This window comes from Rhododendron vialii, chromosome 4a (assembly GCF_030253575.1).
Source record: "Rhododendron vialii isolate Sample 1 chromosome 4a, ASM3025357v1".
NCBI classification, from domain to species: Eukaryota; Viridiplantae; Streptophyta; class Magnoliopsida; order Ericales; family Ericaceae; genus Rhododendron; species Rhododendron vialii.
The window spans coordinates 13,219,246-13,244,633 of NC_080560.1; the positions used below are offsets into that span (position 1 = coordinate 13,219,246).

General features: G+C 37.6%; 1 protein-coding gene across 2 annotated transcripts in view; it reads right to left on the reverse strand.

Moving 5' to 3' along the window:
- Nucleotides 1-9,309: 9,309 nt before the first annotated feature.
- The window catches only part of LOC131324437 (probable LRR receptor-like serine/threonine-protein kinase At3g47570), a 34,674-nt gene continuing 18,595 nt past the window's right edge, over nucleotides 9,310-25,388 (reverse strand). The window contains exons 2-4 of one of the 2 annotated variants that reach the window (XM_058356400.1): nucleotides 23,880-24,214; nucleotides 22,227-22,288; nucleotides 9,310-9,638 (exon numbers count right to left, since the gene is read on the reverse strand). In XM_058356400.1, the coding sequence (XP_058212383.1) occupies nucleotides 22,253-22,288; nucleotides 23,880-24,214 (371 nt within the window). In that variant the 3' untranslated portion in view covers nucleotides 9,310-9,638; nucleotides 22,227-22,252. Of the gene's footprint in view, nucleotides 9,639-22,226; nucleotides 22,289-23,879; nucleotides 24,215-25,388 lie in introns of those variants that run through there. The other variant, XR_009199350.1, reaches the window with a different exon arrangement.

Consider the following 25,388-nt stretch of genomic DNA (forward strand, 5'->3'; position numbering starts at 1 on the left):
CAATTGATTAATACTACGGGGGCGTTTGGGAGGTTGATTATTGCATTTTCAACTTCTCCTTTTTTCATTTTAGTTGTTTGGCTGTCTCCTTTTAAAACTCATTAACAGAGAACACATTCTTCAATTTTTGGTTTAGAGAATAAAAGTCAAAAAGAGGCCAAGAGGTCCTTTTTGCATTATGCTATTTTCCCATTTTATGGTTAATTACCAAAATACCCTAACACTACTCCTGTATTTTCTAGTTTTAACCTCACATCTTAGCCACTCCTCACATCTGTGTGCCTCTACCGACACCAAAGAGAGCAATACAGAGAGAGAGAGAGAGGAGAAGAGGAGAAGCAGAAGGATCACCACACATCTCGTTGCCGGAAAACATTTGTGTGTCGCCGGACTTGATCTACACCACGACACCGTTCCACCCAGCATCGCCACCACTGATCGGCAATCAACCACCCCAAACATTGCCATCGAAAATCAGGATCCACCAAAATTATAGTGACCAAAACAACCAATTGCATGTCGATGAGGACTCAAACTCTTGCTGTACCCTCTCACTAGGATTCTCTAAAGACTAATGACCCAGTTTTATGAATTGGGGGTTTCCGATTTTTGACAAATTGATCTTTCTTAAACTGGATTTTCTTATGGAGTGGCTTTTGGATTCCAGATGTAGAAGATTTTTACCACTTATCTCAAATAGGCAGGATAGCATTAGAGATGGAAAATGTTTGAGAGAGGAAAACAGAGAGTGGAGGGGTACGGCAGTGCTAAAGGAAAGACAGATAACAAAGGACAACCTGGTAAAAAATCAACCAATAATTCATTTTCAACATTCATTTACCAAACACTGATACAATTTCAAAATACATTCTGCACATATCTCCCAAACACTTCTACTTTACTCAAAATACATTTCGATCATAATCCAAAAAACTAAAAAGCTGAAAATGAAAAGTCAAAAAGTAGACTCCCAAACACCCCCTACATGTCTTCCAATCGAGGAGCAAAATTGCCCGAATCAGCCAAAGATTGGCTAGCGAAATCTCCCCCAAACTGGTTCTTATTATAGAGGGAGGGGAAGGATATGTCAACTGCCTGCAAGAATGGAAAATTTGGCAAAACAAGGCCACAAACAGATGAGAAAACATTTTTCTCATATGGCAAAATATGTCAACTGCTTGCAACATTTTTCTTTTGAAACTCTTCCAATCCATACCATTAACATTACTTAGGGGTAGTTTCTCAAAAGTGATAAAAGTTTCTTTAATACATTGTGAAGGAAAAAAGTCCCTTCCGTGATGATAAAAGCATTTTTGGTACTTTTCTTCCTTTAGTATTTTTAGACCAAAAGGAAAACCACCCCTTAGTCGAGGTGTGCGTAAATTGATTTGAGAATTTGAGTTATAAAAAAAAAACACCACTTTCCAACACATAGACAACCACCACCACAACAATGAAACAGCTTAAATCCCAAACTCAAATGAGAAACCGAGTTTGTCAAGTTGGTTGTCTCATTTCTCTTCTCAGTAATGACCTAAGTTGGAGCCTCACAGGGAGCAGGTTTGGGGTTCAAGGCTATGGATAGCCTCTAAACCCCACGTTGACTAACATCCCGCTAACCCCCGCTGATGTATACCATATGACAAAAAAATAAATCCCAAACTCAAATAAGTTGACTGCAACATCCCCAGAGTGTTACAGAATCCAATTATAAGAGAGGTAGAAGAGAAAAGACAACAACTACCCAAATTTAAGCACCCAAGATAGGAAAATAATGAGCAACATCATCGCGGATTGCATGACCTCTACATACAAAGGTATAGCCTTGTTCATTAATTGGTGCCGCCATTCGCCCCTATTTGACAAAAGAAAATGCTCAAAGCTGCCACGGGGACAAATGTGAAGTAATGATCCGATTTGGGATGAAATTTACGTCAAAAATCTTCGTTACGTACCTTAATTTCCATCCAAGAGATGGTTTTATGCTTGCATTGTAAAATATGTATCGGAAATTACCTCATCAAGACCACCATTCACGCTCTGGACTAGTTGATTGTACCTGAAATTTGAGTGGCACACAGAGAAGGGATCCTTGGATTTTTCAATTGACCCAAGGCATTTGGGATACCTCCTCCAGCGGATTGGCAGAGACACTAAAGTTTACAAGATAAGTAAGATTCTCAATTGACGGAGGAATTCCTCCGGTCAAATTGTTTATATTTACGAAGAGCGTAACGAGTCTCGGCATTGAATAAGTTTTTTTGGAACTCTCCAACTAGGCTATTTTGGTCGAGAAAAAGGTACTTGAGATTGGAGCAACGAGATAGGCTTGGTGGAATTTTCCCTTCAAAACCATTGACGACCAGATTTAGTTTCTGCAACCTGAAAAGATTTCCAAGTTCAGTTGGAATTTCACCTGTAAAAGTGTTGTTTCTGAGCCTAAGCTCCCGGAGAAAACTGAGGTTTCCGACATAAGGAGACAAAGAACCCGCTAGACAGGGACGGACCGAAGCGGGGGCCTGTGGGGGCACGTGCCCCCACTCAAACGCATGCTCTCGTTCAAAATTAAAATATTTTTTTGGTATAAATTAGCATAATTATGAAAACGTGCTAATATATAAACATAACACTTGCATATATCTCGAAAAAATACATACATAATTAGTTTTATGTCTGAATTTTATCATATGGTGTATTTATACTTGTTGCTTTATGAGCTATTTGTCTATTTTGAATTATTCTTTCTTGATTCTCTTTATTTTAACCGTCTGGGAGAAATATTGTAAAACAAAGTCATTAACAAAACTAGCTCGATCATTCTAAAACTCGTGGATGTTCATTTAAAACATACTTTAAATATTTTGTATGAGATTTTGTGCTCATTTTAACCTAATTTAACTTAAAGTACGCATTATAAACTTTTGTAGTCAGTAATACATGCCTTAATTTTGTAAAATCTTATTGTGGTTGACTACAAAAATAATTTTCACCATTATGATTAACAGGTGCCCCACTACACTATATTCCTGGATCCGTCCCTGCCGCTAGACCTCTGGACATGACGTCTATAACGGTGACTCGTTCATGTCGGCAACCGCATTTGACACCTTGCCAGTGGCAGAAATGGAGAGATTCAATCCATGAGCTCAAGGCATCTTGATATTGAGGGGAAATGTTTGACTTGATGGCCAATAATGCATGGCAATCAGTCTCGTTGATAGCAACATTGATAGCGTTAACAAGACTAAGGGATGTTGTTGTGTCATGATCAGAAAAGGATTTGATTGGAGGAATATGGCTAGGGGATGTATTAATGAGAGAGATTGGGTTAATAGACTCATCTTCAATTCAAGAATGTGGTTGAACTACAATTAATTTGTTCAGGAAAAAGTAAAATTAAATCATCACCGTGAATGGCTTAACAATAACAAGTGTTTTGGAGCTGATTGGGGAAGGATTAGTCTTCTTTACTTTAATAAAGTTGGCTTTAATTAATTAATTTGCTTTTCTCGTCTTTCTTCTCTATCCTCTTTTATGTGTTACCAAAAAAATTATATCACCGTGTTGATTATCGACAGTGTGATGACCAGTTTTTATAGTATACTTGCAAACAAACAGAAAGAAAAGAAAAAAAAAAAAGAGAGGCAAAGCTGTTTGTTTCTCAACCTTCCAATTTTTCATTTAGAATGATCAGGATTCTAATATTCTAAATGAATTTTGAAGAAAAGGTAAATAATTGTTTGTCGGGTATCCCTTTGGTATGAACCGCAGATATTGTAGAGCTTGTTGGGAAGAGCATTTATCAGAAAATTTATCTTGATTAGACATTGATAAGTATCAAAACAGGGTCTTTATATTTTAGAATAATCTTTGCGTTTGGTACCTTTCGATGTTTGATCGGATTTTAAACTTTCTAGATGCTATCTACTCATTTGGGGCTACTGGAGGTTTATTCAATCATTAACTTCAAGCCCTGAAATTAGCCGAGGCGCACGTAAAATGACTCGGACACCTGGTTATGAAAAGAAAAAAATGGGAGCCATAACCATTAACCACCGCTGACCAAATCTCTGTAAGCTTAGGTGATGCCTACTTAATTATTTTATTTGAGATACAAATAAAAAGTTCGTCAAATATAAAACATTTAATTGGCTTTCCTTCGTATTAAACTTGTTGTAGGGTGGTAAATTGAATCATGGTCCTAGAAGCACCATCTAATTAAGTTTTCATTCATGGCACATCATTATGGTTAAATTCTCATTCCGTGATTGTATATATGAATGTCCAATTATACCCTTCTTATTTTATTTTTGGATATGTATGCATGGTACATCCTTGTTATAAATGTCTCGTACTTAAAAGACAAAATTTATCATGAAGTTGTTAGAAACTGTCTTATTTGTATTCTAAATTTACCAAAAGATATATAGACTGATGTAACTTGGTAATATATAGTATATAAATTCACCACAACGTGAATTTACCAAGGATGTCTGAAAACTTCAGTAAAAAACATCATAATCTTTTTACAATTATATCCCATATCAATATGAAATATTCAAAGCTCGAGTTTAAGGAGTATTGATATTTCATTTTGGTTTCGTCTTTCTCCTCGATTTTTAAAAAAAAGCTCGGGTTCATATTTTTAATTTTTGAAAAAAAAAAACAAATAATTTTTCATCAAAAGTTACAAGAGCTATCATTCGTCTCATGAAATGTATCAAAAATGTATTAAAAAATGAACTCAAGTTAAAGAAATTCAAATAAGACGACACTAAACACAAAACAAATTAAAACACTTTTGTTTCAAACTTTTTCCATCTTTAGTGAACTTTTGGTTGTAAATTTTTACTTTTTACACTACTTTCGTGTAGACGAATAATTAATAATAAAAACATTTGTTGAAAACCTATATAAAAAAATTTCAGAAAAAGACGAAGGAAAAATACCAAAACAGTAACTTAGGAAGTGTCTTAGAGCATCCGCAATGGTACTAAGAGCATCCCCATTGTAATAAGCAAATGAGTGTGGATAAGCAAACTTAACAACAATACTCAAAAAATATCTCATATTATAATAAGCCAAATTACAAGTCTTTTAGCAAATAATCAAATTTCACTCATTCCATAATCAAACTTAACAACTTTTACCAATAACCAAAACTCAATAACCAAACTTAAAACTAAAAAACTCAAAAACACCCCACATTGAAATTGTCTTATCGAGTCGAATAATTTGGTGTGGTCGAGTGCGTGATTGAAACTCGTTTGCAATTGGACATAGGTGCATTGCATATTGTGGGGGTTTTTTTTGTTGGAAATATAAAAATTAACAATGTGGAGGTAGAGGTTATTAAGTTTGATTATGAACTAAATGGATAATTAAATGCTGACGTGGCACATTTTGATTATTGATTTTGATTATTTCCATTACGGATGCTCTAATCAAAATCAATAATCAAAATGTGCCACGTCAGCATTTGATTATCCATTTAATCCATAATCAAACTTAACAACCTCTACCTCCATATTGGTTATTTTTGTATCTCTAACCAAAAAAAATTCCATGATACACAATGTATAATTGTCCAATCGCAAACGAATTTTAATCACGCACCCGACCACACCAAATTATTCGTCTCGATGAGACGATTTCAATATGGAGTGTTTTTGAGTTATTGAGTTTTGAGTTTAATTGTTGAGTTTGGTTATTGAGTTTTAGTTATTGGTAAAAGTTGTTAAGTTTGGTTATGTAAGAGCATCTCCAGCCTTGACCCATTTTAAGACTCAAATTTAAAAATGGGGCAAAAATCACAAAAATCTCTTTCCAATTTTTGACCCAAACCCTTTCCCATTTTGAATTTTACCCATTTTTTTGCCCAAATATGAGACAACTTTTGTCTTAACCCATTTCTCCAATGGCTATTAGGGAGAGAGAGAAAGTGGGAGGAGGAGGGAGAGAGAGAACCTCGTCGGCAATGGCGGCAGGCTGAGAGCCGGCGGTCTAAGAGGTGATGCAGAAAGTGGCAATGGCGTTGTGACCTCTAAGCCGTCTTGGGTCCCCTAGAGCTGTCGTTATCTTCTGGCCTCCGATGATGATGATGAACGAGTTTCAGAATTGTTTTTTGTCGTTGTGTTCGTTCTGGGTTTTGTGTGAAAAAAATTTTGTGTTTGATTCCTGGGGGGAGAGAGACGGAGATGGAGAGAGAAAAATACCAGGTCTACTCATTTTGGATTTGATTGTTTTACCTTATTTACCATTATGCCATTAAGAATAAAATGTATATATATTTGGGTAAATTTTGGGTTTGATGGTTGAAGATGTGTCTACCCAAAATGAGTTTTTACCCAAAATTTGAGGAAAAATATGGGTGAATGCTGGAGATGCTCTAATGAATGAAATTTGGTTATTTACTAAAAGACTTGTAACTTTGATTATTATATTGTGGGGTGTTTTTTTAGCATTGTTGTTAAATTTTCTTATTCACATCCATTTGTTTATTACAATGCAAATGCTCTTAGAGCATCCACAGTGAAATAAGCAAAACAAAAAATTGTTAAAGTTAGCAATGTTGGATTAAAAAAGTGCTCATATTAAAATAACCAAACCTAACAACCTCTTAACAACTCATTAAATTTTGGCTCTTCAATAATCAAAGCTAGCAATATTTTATCAATAACCAAAATTTATCTCTTAATCAAGTACACCAACATTACACAAAAACCTTATCTCTCTCTCTCTCTCTCTCTCTCTCAACAATGTTTTCAAAAAAAATTTAAAAAAATTGTAACTTTGACTTTCAGATTTTTTTTTTTTTTTGTTTTTTTCAGAAACTTTTTTTTTTTTTTACAATACTCTTTTATAGAAAACTGTTTTTTACACAAAATCTATTTTTAAAAAACTATATTTATAGTTTTTAAAATTTCAAAACTATTTGTGTAACAACAATTCTTTCAAAATTGTATTTACAGTTTTTAAGTGAACAATGTGTTTTTTGAAAAATTATTTTTGGTTTCGAAAAACTCTTTTTTTTTTTTGAACTGTTTCTAACATAAACTGTTTTTTTTTTTCCCTTCAAAAATCGTTTTTTCAAAAAATATGCGTGAAATGAAGGGAAAAAGTTTGGAGGGCCCATTGGTTTTGATTATGGGCAAAAAATAAACAATGTGGGATTTGACATTGCTAACTTTAGCAACCTTTAAATGGATAATCAAAATCTAATGTGACATATTTTGATTATTCACATTTGCTTATTTCATGCTGATGCTCTTATTATGGACTGCTAATTTGCAAACTTCCGTCTCATTGGTGCGACTTCCAAGTCTTTATTAATTAATTTTTTGCTAAGTAAGTTTTTATTAATTAATTCTTTTGCTAAGTAAGTCTTTATTAGTAATTATTAGTACGCGTTGAAGTTGACTGAAATATATAGTGGCAGACATTGTATATTACGAGTAAATCTGTAAATGGGGTTAATGCGAAAAGTTATATCAATTGGCATTAGCTCACTTCTGTATCTTAGGGGCGACTATTCGCAGCCCCGTATTTTCTCTCATAGTCCGTTAAAAATTTTTAATTATACTCGACAGTTAGTCACTGAAATTGAAATACATTTTCAGTATAAAATTACCGAAATATAATATTTTTTTCAACAGCTATTTACCGAAAATGTATGTTCGGTAGTTGTTTACCGAAGGTTGAACATACTTTAGACATGTAGTTACCGAAATATAATCTTGTTTTCAACAGTTATTTACCGAAATGTTATGTATGATTTCAACAATTATTTACCAAAATGTAATGGGCTAAGGGAGAAAATACGAGGCTGCGAATAGTCGCTCCCGTATCCTATCTCAGTACCTGTACCTGAGCCCACGGGTAGGTACTTATATTATTAAGGGAAAATTTCACTCAGACCCTTGAGGTATCTGAAAATGACAGAAGGTACCCCTCAGTTTTTAAAAATGACAGAGACCTCCCTTATTTCACAGTTTGGGTTTCATTCCATTAGTTCCGCTAGTGAGATGGACGGAAAAGGTATGAAAAATGAAATCTTCAATTTTATTTAGTTTTACAGCTATTTTAGGACTCTCATTGAAAGTCTTAGAGCCAAAAATTAATTATGATCATTTAGGATAAAATGATAAGAAAAGTAAGATTTTCGCACCGATTCAAACGAAATGAAAATTGGAGTACTTAAGTATCTGCTATTTGATTCTATGACTCTCCTATGGCTCTCATTGAAAGCCATAGAGTCAAAAATTAATTATGATAATTTAGGATAAAATGATTAAAAAATTAAAATCTTCGCACCGATTCAAACGGATTAAAAATTAGAGCATTTAAATTTTTGCCCTTCATTTGGTTTTGGGACTCTCAATGAAGAGCAAATACTTAAGTGCTCCAATTTTCAATCTATTTGAATCAGTGCGAAGATCTCATTTTTCTGATTATTTTATCCTAAAGTGTCATAATTAATTTTTGGTTCTAAGATTTTCAATGAGAGCCCTAAGTTAGTCGTAGAACTAAACTAAAAGGAGTTACTTAAGTGCTCAAAGTTTCAATCCGTTTGAATTGATGCGAAAATCTTATTTTTCTGATTATTTTATCCTAAAGGGTTATAATTAATTTTTTGCTATAGGGCTTTCAATAAGAGCCCTAAGAGAATCGTAGAACCAAATGAAGAGCAGATACTTAAGTGCTCCAATTTTTAATTCGTTTGAATCGATGTGAAGATTTTTATTTTTTTATCATTTTATCCTAAACGGTCATAGTTAATTTTAGGTTCTAAGGCTTTCAATGAAAGCCCTGAGTCTGAGAGAGCCATAGAACCAAATGAAGAAAAGATACTTAAGTGCTCCAATTTTCAATCCATTTAAATTGGTGGAAAGATCTTATTTTTCTGATCATTTTGTCATAAATGATCATAATTAATTTTTTGCTATAGGACTTTCAATGAGAGTCCTAAGGGAGTCATATAACGAAATGAATAGCAGATACTTAAGTAATTCAATTTTCAATCTGTTTGAATCGGTACAAAGATTTTATTTTTCTGATCATTTTATCCTAAAGAGTCATAATTAATTTTTGGCTCTAGGGCTTTCGATGAGAGCCCCAAAAGAGCCTTAAAACTAAATGAAATTTAAGATTTCATTTTCCGTTCGTCTCACTAGCGGAACTAACGGAATGAAACCCAAACTTTGAAATAGGAGAGATCTCTGTCATTTTTCAAAATTGAGGGGTACTTTCCATCATTGTGAGATACCTCAGGTGTCACGCCCTCGATTTTCAACGTAAATAAATAATACATTTCGATAAAGATTTCTCGCATATCATAAATAAATACCCAAAAGAGTTTCCACCTGTTTAAGTTTACATACCAACCCCCAAGATTTAAGGAATTACAACCTTGGCACACCAGCCACGGAATAAACTTATGTACGAGTACAAATCTGTTTAGAATATTACAAATATTTTAGAAAAAGGGGATTCAAGAATACTTGGTTACAGACCCATCTTAAATTCAAAGAAAGTCAATTACTTAGATGGTTAAGTAACTAAAACGGTTAGCTTCCAAAAAAAATATCCTTCACACCCAAGCATACGAATGCATGCGAATTACTGACTGGCACTTGAACCTGAAAAGAAAGATTAGGTTGAGCTACACTAGCCCAGTAGAAAAATCTTTACCAACTTTATATGAAAACATGGTGATATGTGCAAAGAAAGGAAAACAAGAGGAAATAGCCCAAACAATGAATACAACCAACTCATGGTTATGCCACTCACTCAAGGAAATCGTTCTAAGATATGCTATAATCACATTATACCATATAGCTCGCAATACTCAAGCAATTCAACCACCTCGACACGACTCACTAACACCAATTTCCACCCCTTGCGTTGCCGTATAACACCACGAGGATTACAGTGTTACCACCCCATGCGTCTCGGCATTCCCCAACACTTGGGTCTCCGTATTACCACCTCTTGTGTTACGTAACCCACCTAAGTCTTCATGTTACCACCCCTTGCGTTATGAGACTTCCTAAACCACCTCTGACTCAAACAACAAGTTCTCCCTCTATGCGCAAGTCAAGACTTTTCCAAGGTCATATTCATACCTAGAACATCTTACAATATGCCAACCATGTCACAAACATGCCACAAACGTTCACAAGTAATCAATCAATCACAAATTGCATAAACATTCACAAGTGCCAACAATGGATAGAAAGTATTTAAATGAAATTTCAACTAAGCAATTCCTTATTCATTACTCACTAACAGGAGGCCAATGGGTCAAGAATATCATCCACTAATCGTAGGAAGTCATAATGACAAAACAACAATCAAAGGAGTAGCCAACAGATGTTGGAAGGCTGATATACCCTCACTCTAACAGTCATAACTTTCTGTGTACTTGGATTCTTTAGGTAATTTTGATGGCAATGAAAAGCTAACTTCAAGACCTTCGAATCGATATAAAGTTTGCATGAATTGAACATCGGACGAGAAAGTTATGACTATTTGAAGTTGGGCTGAAATTCGAAAGACGAGTAGAAAATTCCAGAGAGGGGAGGGATCGATCCCCCCATCACCAGGGATCGATCCCTGGGCTTGCTGGACCAGAAATGAAATGGGGGATCGATCCCTACACGATTTTGGGCGATTTCTGCAGATTTCGACAGCTTTCGACACGAACGAAGGGAGGCGATCAAGGCTCGATTCTCATATTATATCAACATATAAACACATAAAAGAGGTAAAGAAGTCCCTACCTCGCGATGAACACCAAGATCTACGAGATTTGAGTAAGCCCTAGCCTTTTTGAACTTCAAAATCAAAGAAAACCCTTCTCCAAGCTTGACCCAAGGATTTCCGAGCTTAAGAACGTGGATGCAAGGCCGGAGGGAGGTTGATTCTTGGAGATCTTGAGAGATGGAGTGGAGTTTTGTGTAAGATGAAAGGAGAGAGAGAAGGCCAGCTAATGAGAGAGGGAGAACGGATGAGAGAGAGATATTTGGGGATGAAATAATCCCCTACACATACACACCCACTATTTATACTCCTACATTTCCAAATCACACAAACACTCCCTCAATTCTCAATTCATTCACTTCAATCCCCAATCTAATTAGCCACCAAATAAACCACAATTTTCCGATTAGACATTCAACAAGTATATTAATAATTAAGGATTTTTCGGGTCTCTACATCAGGGGGTTGGAGTGAAATTTGCCCTATTATTAATAATAATTTTAGTTTGATTTAATAAAAAATCGGTTGGATTTGATAAAAAAAAAACCCGATTATTTTATATTTTTATTTCTCAATTTCTTTCATACCAAATCAAATCTAACCGAGCCTCATGTCCAAATCAATTGGGGTTGGTACATAAATCTTTTTTATTCATTGAGCTCTGTCTAATGTCATTTGTTCACTCAAACCCAGAAGGCTCGTGACAATTGAAGTAGCCTACAGAAAAAAATAAAATAATTAGAATACTTTAACAGTAGTAGGCTAGCTAGAATCATTTCATTGTCCAAATGTAATGTATTAGAAAACAAAAACTTTATAATATAGTAATAAGTATACGTTCCGATGAAAATATATTTCTACTAAGCCGACCCCCCAGGGTCAAAATCCTGATTTTGCCACTGGTAGCCCCTCTAAACTTATTTTTGTTAGTACCAACAGAGTTTTAATGTTACTAATCCGCAAGGTTCAAAATGTAATGGTAATTTCCACAAGTCAATTAAAAAGGATTAAGGTGATTTTGAGAAGTCACACCGCCTAGCTTTTATGCTTGGGGAGAAGTGCCCCTCTCCCTCCTCCCCCGGGCTCATCCTCCTCCATCCGCTCTCCCTTCTCTGCTCTCCTCTTTCTTCCCCCTCTTCCCTTTGATTTTTTTCTTTTCGTTTTCTCCTCCCTCAGATCTGACCCTTTCGGCCACTTTATTTAACGTCTTCATTTAAAATAATCCCGCGGCTCTCCGAACCCAACTTTTGACACTCAACTGGTTGCATAGGACCTCTAGAACTCTTATTCAGGTCATGTTAATTATTTTAATATTTTTACCTAATTAATGTATTTAATTAGTTTTTAATCAATTTAATTACTTATAAATAATTAATGAGAGCCTAGAAAAATATTTTTTTAAATTCTTTTAAAAGGTTCTTACTTATTATCATCATGGCCATACAAGACTAAGGGCAACGGTCCATTCATAAAAGGTTGAGTGATTGCTTTGCTTGTAATTTGTCTTAATTATTATTCATTTTAATTACATATTGCACCGATACTTGATTTTAAATGCTAGATTGGACCTTAGAGACATGGGATGGTATGCGAATAGAATTCACCTAGACGATGCTAGGTAATGGATGAATTAGAAAGTTTTATTTTTAGATTGCCTGCAGGCGTGATTTTGAGATATGATGAGATTTGTGATGAGATTGAAATTGGCGGGAGTCCAGTGATGATTGTGAAGTGGTATATAAGATAGGTGAACCCTAGTTGTGATTCAGGCATGATAAGCTTTCCCTTTGTTGTAGTAATTGGAGTGCACACTTGGTATATAACTTAGGTGTATCTGCGACAGCAAAGGGAAGAGACCTCATGAGACCGAGCATGGCTAGCGGTTGGGGGAAAAAAGATCTCGCGGAGAGATCTTAGATTTCACATTAGAATAATGAATAGTAATAAATTAGTGTTTGTAAATTCTTATTTTGCTTTTCACATTATTATTATCATTTTGCTTGCTAACTGTAAAGTAAGATGGGTAGTTGGGTTGAATTATACTATGGGGTGAACTCTATCACTCAGGTACGGATTGCCAGGCTTCCGTGCCAGATTTTGCAGAAAATCAAGACGAGACACAGAATCCCGAAGGTGAGCAATTTTATACAGAGGAGAATCCAGAGGTGGGAGTCGAGCCAAAATACGCTTGGGATCCATATCAAACCTAGAAGACGGCTCGATTATTTTGTCTAGTTTATTACCACAAAGACTATTTTCAGTATTTCTACAATGATTTGTAATTGATGAATCTTTAGGATGAATTATCTGTTTTGGATTTTGAATTTAATTTAAATAATTTTCAAAAATTAATATTTAATGCTTCCGATTTTATTCCAAAAAATCGAGGCGTAGCAACTTGGGATCAGAGCATAGGTTCAAACCCTCAGTCTTGGGTAGTTTGGGTAGATCACATCAGATTGAGTATTTCGCTACAAGTTTAAAATGACACTGTTTGAAATATACCGAAACCTAACGATAAATATATTTTTCTTGCTTTTATAGATGGACCCCACATTTGTAGACCAACTAGCCGATAAATGGACCAGATTGCAAGACTTCTTGGAAAACATCGTAGGATCCAACTTCTCGTTCTGAGACCCTTACGTACCTACTGAGTTCCCAATTATGTATGCTCAGTATCAACAGCTGATGGCGAATCTGCCAAACCAGAGGGAAGTATACATGGCTCAGCATCCAAGCCCATGGAGAAGGGCTAATCTCGAGAAGGAAATTCTAGACATTCTAGAAAGCATACCAGGCTTTGATATCAGGAGCGAACCCTATTACTCACATTATAGGGATATGGATAACCAACCCTCGATTCCTACCCCAGACCAGCACCATAATCCTTCCAATACTCAGAAAGAGGATGAGGTGGCCCAGCTAACTGCGGAAGTAGAAAACCTAAGCGCATTCATGATAGCCACCCCAGATTTTCCAATGGGAGATGACTATTTGGCAGGAATGTTCCCTACCCTCTATCGGATGAGACAGGCTCACCAAAGGATTACAGCTCTCGCCGACGCCGTCACCCGCTCCACCGTTGAAGATCTCAAGATACGAGGCATACTAGCCTACATCCTTGGAGTAGAAGTGGGACTGCGAGGGAATCCCGAAGAACCCCCTGAAGAAGAGAGAGATCCCGAAGAACCCCCTGAGGAAGAGGGAGATCCCGAGGAACCCCCCGAGGAGGAGGAAGACCCAGAAGAGCCTCCATTTCTAGGATCAAACCACGACTACCGTTTGGGCCCTTAGTAGCCAGAGCAGAAGGAGCCAATAGTACCAGAGGACGAACAGGTACAGAAACAGGATGAAGAGATGGGCAATGCTGAACCAGAATTGGAAGAAGATGCTGAAAATAGCAGTGACAGTGACGATGGATTTTTGGCAGAACCGAAGATGGATGATTATGGCTGGCTCTTACCCATAGATGCACCAAGAGATATGGATGCCGAGCTGCAGTTGTGGCTGACAAACCAACGGCTCGAAATGCAGGAACCTTTACCTTCTCCAGCTCCCGTACCAATGGAAGAATCAGACAGTGAGTGTGAAGTCATAGATGTCGACCCTCCACCTCATCCTAAGATGGCTCGACCCGCAGGAATTCCATGGTTAGGACACCATTCCGACTATGGTCCAAACACTTGGGTCTATATACAGCTAGAACCGCTATACCCTTGCCCATTTAAGATCAGGGCACAATCAGCTTACCTAGCCCCATGCTATAATGGATATTATCTCATTGCTGTACTCCAAGGATTTCAGGAACACTACACCGACCGCATCCATTACTCATGAGTCGCAAGGTCCCACCCCGAGCAAGAGCATCGTATCGTTACAGAGAATGCCGACTTCACCGATCACGTCACCTATACAGAGATACCCATCCGTCTAGAACCTTATAACTACCCAAACCCCAACGAAGGACAGCAGAAACCACTATGGCGAGTAACATGGCATTGCTACGGGCTCACAGAGGACACCATCGAAAAGCAGAGTCTTCTAGAAGAGCATTTTTCAATGCTTTTCGATTGATCAATTTCTTTAGCACCCACTAGTTATTCATGCGCAGTACATTTTTATTTTTATTTTGTTTTATGTTTTATTTCTGTCTAGGAAAACAATTGTGGTAGTGGAAATTATCTTGACTTTTAGTAGCTACACATTTGAGTAATATGTTTTGACATGAATGATGTGTTTGATTCGTTTTGTTAATAAAAGAAAAGTTTCTTATGAGGTTCTGCTTCCATGAATATAATAAATATACAAATATATATGTTCTTATAATAAACCCCCCTTAATAAATTATAACATAACGGTATCTAGATGGAAGAAACGAGAGACAACTGGAATAACGAGCAAAACAATGGATAAAATGGAGCCCCTCAACTCAACAACCAAATTGGGACTAGCGAACTAGTCCAACTCATGCAAGCATTCATTGCCGTTGCGACTACAAATAACCAGAACCAGCGCGGAGCCTTGCACACACCTCGAGGACCAATGACCAGAAGTCAGGCACTGAATGAATTCTGCAAGCGTTGCCCTCCCTACTTTCAAGGAGAACCTAACCCCATAGCTGCGGAAGCTTGGTTGGAAGAAATCAAGAAAATTCTTGAAACCCTAGACATTCAAGAAGCCAGCAATCGAATTGCTCTAGTCACCTATCAGATGCAAGGTGAAGCTCAACATTGGTGGAACCTGATGAAGAACACCCATGATGTGGGAACAATGACTTGGGAAAGGTTCGAGGAAATTTTCCTTGACAAGTACTTTCCAACACCTGTCAAACAAGCACTGGCCTTGCAATTCATGAACCTCGAGCAGGGCACAATGACCGTGACCTAGTACGCAGCACGATTTGAAGAATTGTCTCGCTATGGCACAACAATCATACCTACTGATGACGACAAGGCAAAAAAATTTGAGTGGGGACTCAATGAGACACGCCGAGCAGTAGTGGCACAGACACTTCCCACCTACTCACAAGTGGTGCAATGCGCACTTAAGATGGAGAGAAAAAACGTGGATTTCAAGACAAGGCGTGAGTAGAAGAAGGCAATACCTGCAGTTGGAGGACCCATCCGCACCAACCCTAACAACAGGGGTACCCCAACCTCTCAACCCTATCACCAAAACTACCCTCGCCTGCAACCGTTACAATCCAACCCAGCTTGGAGAAACCCCAATCCAGGGTTCAATCGAAACCCTAACCCTAATCCGAACCAGATCCAAGCACCGAACCGAGGCCCAAACCCTAACCTTGGACCAAACCGCAACCTCCTTCCCCAGAATAAAAACCTAGACCACCGCTGTTATTACTGCCTAGAGGAGGGACATATCAAGAGGAATTGTCCTAGGTTGAACGGCGTTGGAAACTATGGAGGACCGCCGCAAAATCAGGTTAGGACGCTGGACTTGGAAATCAGAATCAGAATCAAGCTAGGCCGGTTTGGAATGGTAACCAACCCGGAGGACAAAACCAGCTTCGTGGTGGGTGGAACCAACCGCCAACTCGCCCTTTTCAGAACAGAGGATCAAACGGGCCAATCCAGCCCAATGCTGGAAGGGTGTTTGCACTGCAAGGAACAGAAGAGGAGATGGACCCTGCAGTAATCCAAGGTACCCTCACTCTTTATACTACATGCGTTCAAGCACTATTTGATTCTGGAGCTTCGCATTCATTCGTATCTGCCGCATGTGTATCTACCATTGGATAAAAAACTGAACCTTTAAAGACAACTATGCATGTGACCTCACCATTAGGGGGTAAGATTTCGGTAGTACTAATTTGTAAAGGGTGCAAACTAGAAGTATCGAACTTGCGGTTAACATGCGACTTACGAGTAATCGAAATAACGGACTTTGACGTCATACTCGGAATGGACTGGTTGACTGCGCACCGAGATGTCATAGACTGCCATCGAAAGATGGTGATAGCCCATTCACCAGATGGAACGAGTTTTAAGTTTAAAGGGGATAGACAAGACCCTTCTGCACCCCACGCGCACAAAACGAAGTGGCATAGGAAGCTCGCTAGATGGTTAGCGAGTCTTAAATTGGAAGAAACAGACCGAATGGAGTTGGACCTCCCTCACGTTGTCTGCGAGTACGAGGACGTATTCCCAGAGGAATTACCAGGACTACCGCCGCCAAGGGAATTGGATTTCACCATCGAGCTACAACCTGACACGGCCCCAATCTCAATGGCCCCGTATCGAATGGCTCCAGCAGAACTACGAGAGTTGAAAACACAACTACAGAAACTTTTAGAGAAGGGTTTTATCCGACCTAGTACCTCACCATGGGGAGCTCCAACGCTATTCGTCAAAAAGAAAGAAGGAACGCTTCGACTTTGTATCAACTACCGCTAACTCAACAAAGTCACCATCAAGAACCGATATCTTCTACCGAGAATAGACCACTTGTTCGACCAACTGAGAGGGTCGACTTGTTTCTCGAAGATTGATCTAAGATCTGGATATCACCAATTGCGAATCCGGGATTGTGACATACTTAAGACGGCGTTCCGCACGAGTTACGGACACTACGAGTTCATAGTCATGCCGTTCGATCTTACCAATGCTCTTACTGTTTTCATGTGCCTGATGAACCAAATTTTCACGCTGTACTTGGACAAATTTATGGTAGTGTTCATCGATGACATCCTTGTATACTCTCCAACGGAGAAAGAACACGAAGACCACTTGAGAATTGTCCTCCAAGTACTTCGAGACAACCATTTGTATGCGAAGGCCAGCAAATGTGAATTCTAGATGAAAGAAGTCAAATTCTTGGGACACGTGGTGTCAGAGAAAGGAATCTCAATCGACGACAACAAAGTAGAAGCAATCATGGACTGGAAAAGACCTTCTACGGTATTCGAGATTAGAAGTTTCTTGGGATTAACCGGCTACTACAGAAGATTCATTCAGGATTTCTCCATCTTGGGAAAACCATTGACGCGACTGACCCAAAAAGGGGTTAAGTTTGAATGGAACGAAGCATGTGAGAGATCCTTCCAAGAACTTAAGAAGAGGTTGACTAGTGCTCCTATATTGATCATACCCGAACGAGACGTAGGGTATACCGTGTACTGCGACGCATCCAAAGATGGATTGGGAGCTGTACTCATGCAAAATGGAAAAGTCGTTGCTTACGGATCCCGACAGTTGAGGCCGCATGAAAGGAACTATCCAACTCACGATTTGGAACTGGCAGCAGTGGTACACGATCTATACGGAGAGCAATTCGAGGTATTTACGGACCACAAAAGTTTGAAATATTTGTTTACCCAGAAAGAGCTAAACATGAGGCAAAGGAGATGGGTGGAATACTTGAAGGATTTCAACTTCACAATGTCCTATCATCCTGGAAAGGCAAACGTAGTCGCTGATGCGCTGAGTCGCAAGAACCGAGGACAAGTGGCTAGTTTAGCTATAAGAGAATGGAAAATGATGGAAGACCTTAACAGCTTTAAATTGCAACCAACCGCAGAAGGCACTGACGCGTGTCTCTTCGCCATAGTCGCAACTCCAGCCTTACACCGAGAAATTCTTTTAGCCCAAACCTTTGAACAAGAATACGACTTTATCCGACATCAATTCTCAATTGGGAAAGCAGCAGCCGGGTAGGAGATCCACGCTGATAAGAGCCTTCGCTTCCAGGGAAGAATTTTTGTACCAGACATCGGTACCCTCCGGAAAGCAGTACTTAAGGAATTCCACCATTCCAATTTCGCCGTCCACCCAGGGAGCACCAAGATGTACCAAGACCTCCGCCGACAGTACTGGTGGGCTGGAATCAAGAAGGACGTGGCCAAATACGTTTCAACATGCCTCACCTGCCAACAAGTAAAAGCGAAACACCAGAAGCCCGGCGGAACCCTACAACCCTTGCCTATACCCGGATGGAAGTGGGAACATATCGCCATGGATTTTGTGACAGGACTACCTAGGTCTCTGCAATCAAACACCACCATTTTAGGTGATAGTCGATCGTTTAACCAAATCCACCCACTTTTTACCCATGAAGATGACGGACCCAATGGACTCTCTCAGCAGACTCTACATCTGAGAAATCGTGCGATTACACGGTGTACCCGTATCCATTGTGAGTGATCGGATTCACGATTCACTACGACCTTTTGAAATAGCCTACAGAAAGCATTGGGAACTGACCTTCATCTCAGCACCACATTTCACCCACAGACGGACGGACAATCCGAAAGAACAATCCAAATTTTAGAAGACATGCTCCGTGCCTGTGCTTTGGACTTTAAGGGAAGTTGGGAACGACACCTACCCTTAGTCGAGTTCGCCTATAACAACGGCTATCAATCCAGCATAGACATGGCACCATACGAAGCTCCGAATCTATTTCCTCCTAAAGGTACACTCAAATTTCAAGGACGAAATTTTGTCAAGAGGGATAGGTTGTAACAACCCGTAATTTTTTAACAATAATAATAATATTTAAAAAGCATTATTCTTAATAATAAAATTCTCTCCTTAATGGATATATACAATTATAATTACATTATCCTAATTACCTTATTTTTTTAGTTTTATTTTTTTTATTTCTTTCTTTACAATTTGCATGCATGCACAAATACAAACTCCTTTCATCTCTTTCTTTCCTACTCAGTCTCTACTTCCTCCCTGACCATTTATTCGTCCCCATCTCGTTCCATCTTAAAGCCCAAGAGGTAGAGTTTTTATTAAATTCAATTTCATCACCCTCTTTAAAATTCGCCAATAAATACCCCATCACTCCGAGCCTAGGGCATACCACAATATTTCTCATGCATCACCAAGCCATGGAGTTTTAGAGAGAGAAAGAAAGAGAGAGAAAAATGGGTTTTGTACCAAGACCCAACCGAAATCCAATTCGATCGTTCCAAACTCTTCCCACAACTCCTAGCATCACCAAGCATCGTCCAATTTGGTCCCAAAGTCTCCCTACCAAAGAACCCGAAGTCTTCTTCCCCAAAATTCAAGATTCGTTTTTAAATCAATTCGATCCGATTCAAGGTATTATAATCCATTCCAATCTCTTCTCTAAGTATATTAAGTGTTTATATGCTTGACCCTATGCCCCGAACGATCGCATGCATCGAAACTAAGCCAAAACAATCAAAAAAACGAAATCTGACATGGAGTTTGCGGCCGCAACCTTCGGGTTTCTCCAGCCGCAAGAACCAGGTCTCTGACCTTGCGGGCAGCAAGGTCAACCCGGTCAGACCTTGCAGTGGGTACAGTTTTAGTTCGAATCGACTTTTTGACATCTCGAACACCATTTTTGACACCCGGACTATTTTTCCTAGACTTTTCACACCTCAAAGATCATAACTTGTTAAGATCATTTTTTTATTTAATTATCTATTTATTAAATTATTTACTCCCTCCGTCCCAAAATGGATGACAATTTTTAAAACTCGTGTCATTTTTCATCGCTTATATCTTTCAATCTATAATATTTTTCATGAGTTTGAAAACTTTGTATAATAGAACTAATCAAGAACCATCAAACAAGATCCATATTGCATATATTTTGAGATCCATATTGAAAGATATAAGTAATTGAAATTGGCACAGATATCAAAAATTGACATCCAATTTGGGACGGAGGGAGTATTAGTTATCTATCAAAGTTTATAAACGAAAAATCTTTACAACCTTCCAAACAACATTTTAACATCCAAATTATTTTTTTCTAGACTCCTTGCATCTCAAAGATGATATCTTGTTAATTTAATATTTTTTATTTAATTTACTATTTATTGTTATTTTATTAGTGTTTCCAATCAAAATTACCTTACGACCTTATAAACCATATTATTAATGCTCGAGTAATTTTATTTAGACTCCTTACATTCCAAAGATGAAACTTTGTTAACCTCAATATATTTTAATTTATAAATTATTTATTATCTATTTACTTCACTTTCGACCACTTTATTTAACGTCTTCATTTAAAATAATCCTGCGGCTCTCCGAACCCAACTTTTGACACTCAACTGGTTGCATAGGATCTCTAGGACTCTTATTCAGGTCATGTTAATTATTTTAATATTTTTACCTAATTAATGTATTTAATTATTTTTTAATCAATCTAATTACTTATAAATAATTAATGAGAGCCTAGAAAAATATTTTTTTAAATTCTTTTAAAAGGTTCTTACTTATTATCATCATGGCCATACAAGACTAAGGGCAACGGCCCGTTCATAAAAGGTTGAGTGATTGTTCTGCTTGTAATTTGTCTTAATTATTATTCGTTTTAATCGCATATTGCACCGATACTTGATTTGAAATGCTAGATTGGACCCTAGAGATATGGGATGGTATGCGAATAGAATTCACCTAGACGATGCTAGATAATGGATGAATTGAAAAGTTTTATTTTTAGATTGCCTGCAGGCGTGATTTTGAGATATGATTAGATTTGTGATGAGATTGAAATTGGCAGGAGTCCAGTGATTAATTGATAGACTGGCGGGAGTCTAGTGATGATTGTGAAGTAATTTGTGAAGTGGTATATAAGATAAGTGAATCCTAGTTGTGATTCAGGCATGATAAGCTTTCCCTTTGTTGTAGTAATTAGGGTGCACACTTAGTATATAACTTAGGTGTATCTGCGACAGCAAAGGAAAGTAATCTCATGGGACCGAGCATGGCTAGCGGTTGGGAGAGGAAAGATCTCGCGGAGAGATCTTAGATTTCACATTAGAATAATGAATAGTAATAAATTGGTGTTTGTACATCATTATTTTGCTTTTCACATTATTATTATGTTGCTTGCTAATTGTAAAGTAAGAGCGGTAGTTGGGTTGGATTATGTTATGGGGTGAACTCTATCACTCAGGTACGGATTGCCTGGCTTTCGTGCCAGATTTTGCAGAAAATCAAGAAGAGACACAGAATCCCGAAGGTGAGCAGTTTTATGCAGAGGAGAATCCAGAGGTGGGAGTCAAGCCAGAATACGCTTGGGATCCGTATCAAATCTAGAAGACAGCTCGATTATTTTGTCTAGTTTATTGCCACAAAGACTATTTTTAGTATTTCTACAATGGTTTGTAATTGATGAATCTTTAGGATGAATTATCCGTTTTGGATTTTGAATTTAATTTAAATAATTTTCAAAAATTAATATTTAATGCTTCCGATTTTATTCCAAAAAATCGGGGCGTTACACCACGTGTCATTAATAGTTATGAATCCCAAATTATCCGTTTTCATAAAAATCATGGCAATTTTAAATTTTCTTTTTTTTCTTCACGTGGTTCGAAATCCTTGTAAACATTGTACTATATTTGCAACATATTAAATGCACATGCGAAACAATAAGTTCTGCCATTAAGCCAAAACAAAGCACGCATGCTTCTCATCCGAAAATTCAAGTAAGGCATATACAAGACTCACCGAGACTAGCGTGCCGAGCAAACTTGTCAAACGTGCGAGCTACTAGTCGCCGATGCTCGGACCTAAACACATCAAACCAAACCTATTAAGGTTATGATACGTCACACACAAGTACACAAGTACGTTAAGCAACAAGAAATTTATCAATAACGTGTAAGGCTCGAGCTATACGGTATGGTTTATAAACAGAGCAGTCCTAGAAACCGATGAAAACCCATCTCTATTTAACTCAGAAATTTATGTAATCTTACGGGGACAGACAAAGATGTTAGGAAGACAAGTCGAGAACACGAAGTCTAGAAATGCCCAGAAGTAGGGTGAAAACTAAACACACCAAATCTGGTCAGAATTGGACCAGGATGGAAAACGGATGAATTCGAGATGCAGATTCTGAGTGTTATTTTCTGTTCATATTTTTCCTACATAGTAGATTCAAAATAGAAACTTTTGGGGAAAGAATCAACCAAAACGGAGTTTTATAAAGTCCTAGGGAAATTTCAAAATTAAAGATGACTGATCGCCGGACAGGTACCTATCGTCCAGACTTGTTCTGGTCTTCAAACAGAGAGGGGAAAAAATGACTCCATTAATGGGAGTTTTCAAGCTAAGTCTAAAGTTTACTCAAAGAAAGATATTAAGGCATCACAATATAATAATATACGATGATAAACACAAGATTTAGAAGAGTATTAACAACTTACCAAAGTGGGAATGAAAAACGGAAGAACTGAGGTTGAAATTTGAGGGAAAAGGGATGGCTATACAACTAGTTTAGGATACGATTTGGTTCCTCCTTGTGGAGGCTTCGGTAATTGTCTCGGTAATATAACCGGACCACCATCAACCGAGGCCTCATATTGACATGGGCCTGTGTATATCTTTCTGATTACTCGCTCGGCGTCAAGTCTCCTGTTTCCACTTCGGTTAGTTACCGAGGTGTGCATTCCGTTTGGGATTTTTGGCAGAATGCAGCATAGCAGGAGGGGACCATGAGCAATACGTGGCGAAAAGGATCATCTGCCCATGTGCTTCGTAACCGTCTTATCCCGTGGCATCATCTATGATGTCACCAAGGGCGGTTACCTAAGCGTGACCTCCACGCACTGGCTTGGAGCCCAAGTTAACCTAGGTCTATAAATACAAAGGGATATTCATCTTTGAAGGGTATGCCATCTGATCCTAACCCTAGACCTAAAAACACCTCTCCTTACATCTAACTTGATCGTCGGAGGGTCACTAGGCTATTCCAGCCTTAGTGACTTGTTGCAGGGTCAGCAGCGGAGAAACGGAGTAGCGGAAGTGAAGTACTGAGTTCAGGCGAAGGTCCCATCTCCTAAATCGAACCCCTACACTCCTGACTGTGGTAGTTGACAAAACTACAAAATATCAAAATGTACCAAAGACATATAATGCTTAACCTCTGTAACTAATTAAAACAACTCGTACTAATTTAATCAATCCAAACGCGGTTGGGTCCCCATATTGCGTATGCTGGCTCGGACACCCTGAGTTATCAACAATGTCTAGCTATCAATGTTGCCCTAGAAAAATAAAACCGTGGAAGATTGAAGCCAATATCAGAGAAAAGGAAAAGGTTCAAAACCATAAAAGAACGAATTTACAAAATATTGAGTAATATCTTCAACTACTTACCTTCAAAATATTGTTCTTGACCAAATGAAGCTCATGGAGTGCAATATTTAAGTTCATTCGGTCTTTTGGGGACTCTGCAGAGCATGCTAGTCCTATCTTGATGAGGGAGATCAAATTTTTCATCATTTTGTTGCTATCTGTCTCCTCGGTTAAGAGCATAGGGTCTACAATCTCCATCACACGTTGAGACAAGGCAATCCTTGCAAAGTTATGAAGATTAAGGTCTGCCTCAAGCAGTTTGTCAGTAGGTCTCTTCCTTGTTATCATCTCCAACAACAAGATACCATAACTATAAACATCTCCACTAGTTGACATCTTGCTTCCGAGACCATACTCTGCAATTCGCAAAATTCAAACTTTAAAACCAAAGAATCCTTTTTTCATATAACAAAAGTGATACAAAAGACAGAGAAAACTGGACTCGGATCCCCTGTCCGAGTTTCCCTGTCCTACCCCTCTGTCCCAGCCTTCTCCAGCTGCCACGTTGCCCACTCCAACTCTCTTCAACTTTTTCTTCAACTCCGTTAGTTCAACCCCTTCCGTTTCCTTTTATTCGTTTCCTAGCTTAAATGAATCTGACCTCTTTCTTTACCACCTATCATCCCAAGAAACAATATTTGTTCCAGTGCAGTAGGAAACTACACTTCGGCACTTGTTTTAAAAAATAAAAATAAAAATCCTAATGAGTATTTGGGTGGTTTTGGCCAAAAAATGACTTCGTTTTTTGGTTTTATTCAATTTTTTTTGTATTTGTTAATTTTGCGTCAAACTTTTGTAATTTATTGATTCGTCTTGTCGAGAGGAATCAAGAAAGTATTTTTTTATTTATTGAAACTCATAATTTCTTTAAAAAGACAAAAATAAGTCAAAAAGACTGGCTGCATTATTTTAAACTTATAACTTTAAAATTTATTTTGATATTTTTTACTTTTCGTAAGTTTTGTTTAGTTTTTCGTCGTAATTTTTAGAATTAACCATTCGTCTCATCGATGAGACGAATCGAAAAAGTATAAAAATATAGACCGATATTGAAAGAATTCAAATAAGACGGCAATTTAGACAAATAAGACAGTCGTTTTAATACTTTTTTCGTCTTTAGTAAACTTTTTTTTGCTTTCTGTCATAATTTTATATTTTTTAGACCCTTCTCGTTGAGATGGATGATTAATCCAAAAAATATCACGCGAATCTAACAAAAATTCAGAAAAGACGAACAAAACACACAAAATGAAGAAGAAAATTAAGTTAAAAAGAATGCACCCTCAATTTGAATAAAGACAAAAAAAAAGTTACTTAACTTATTAAACCAAAACTTACGAAAAGTAAAAAATATCAAAATAAATTTTAGACTTATAAGTTTAAAATAACGCAGCCAGTCTTTTTGACTTATTTGTCTTTTTAAAGAAATTTTGAGTTTTGATAAAAAAAAAATCTACTTTCCCAATTCCTCTTGATAAGACGAATCAATAAATCATAAAAGTTTGAAGCAAAATTAACAAATACAAAAAA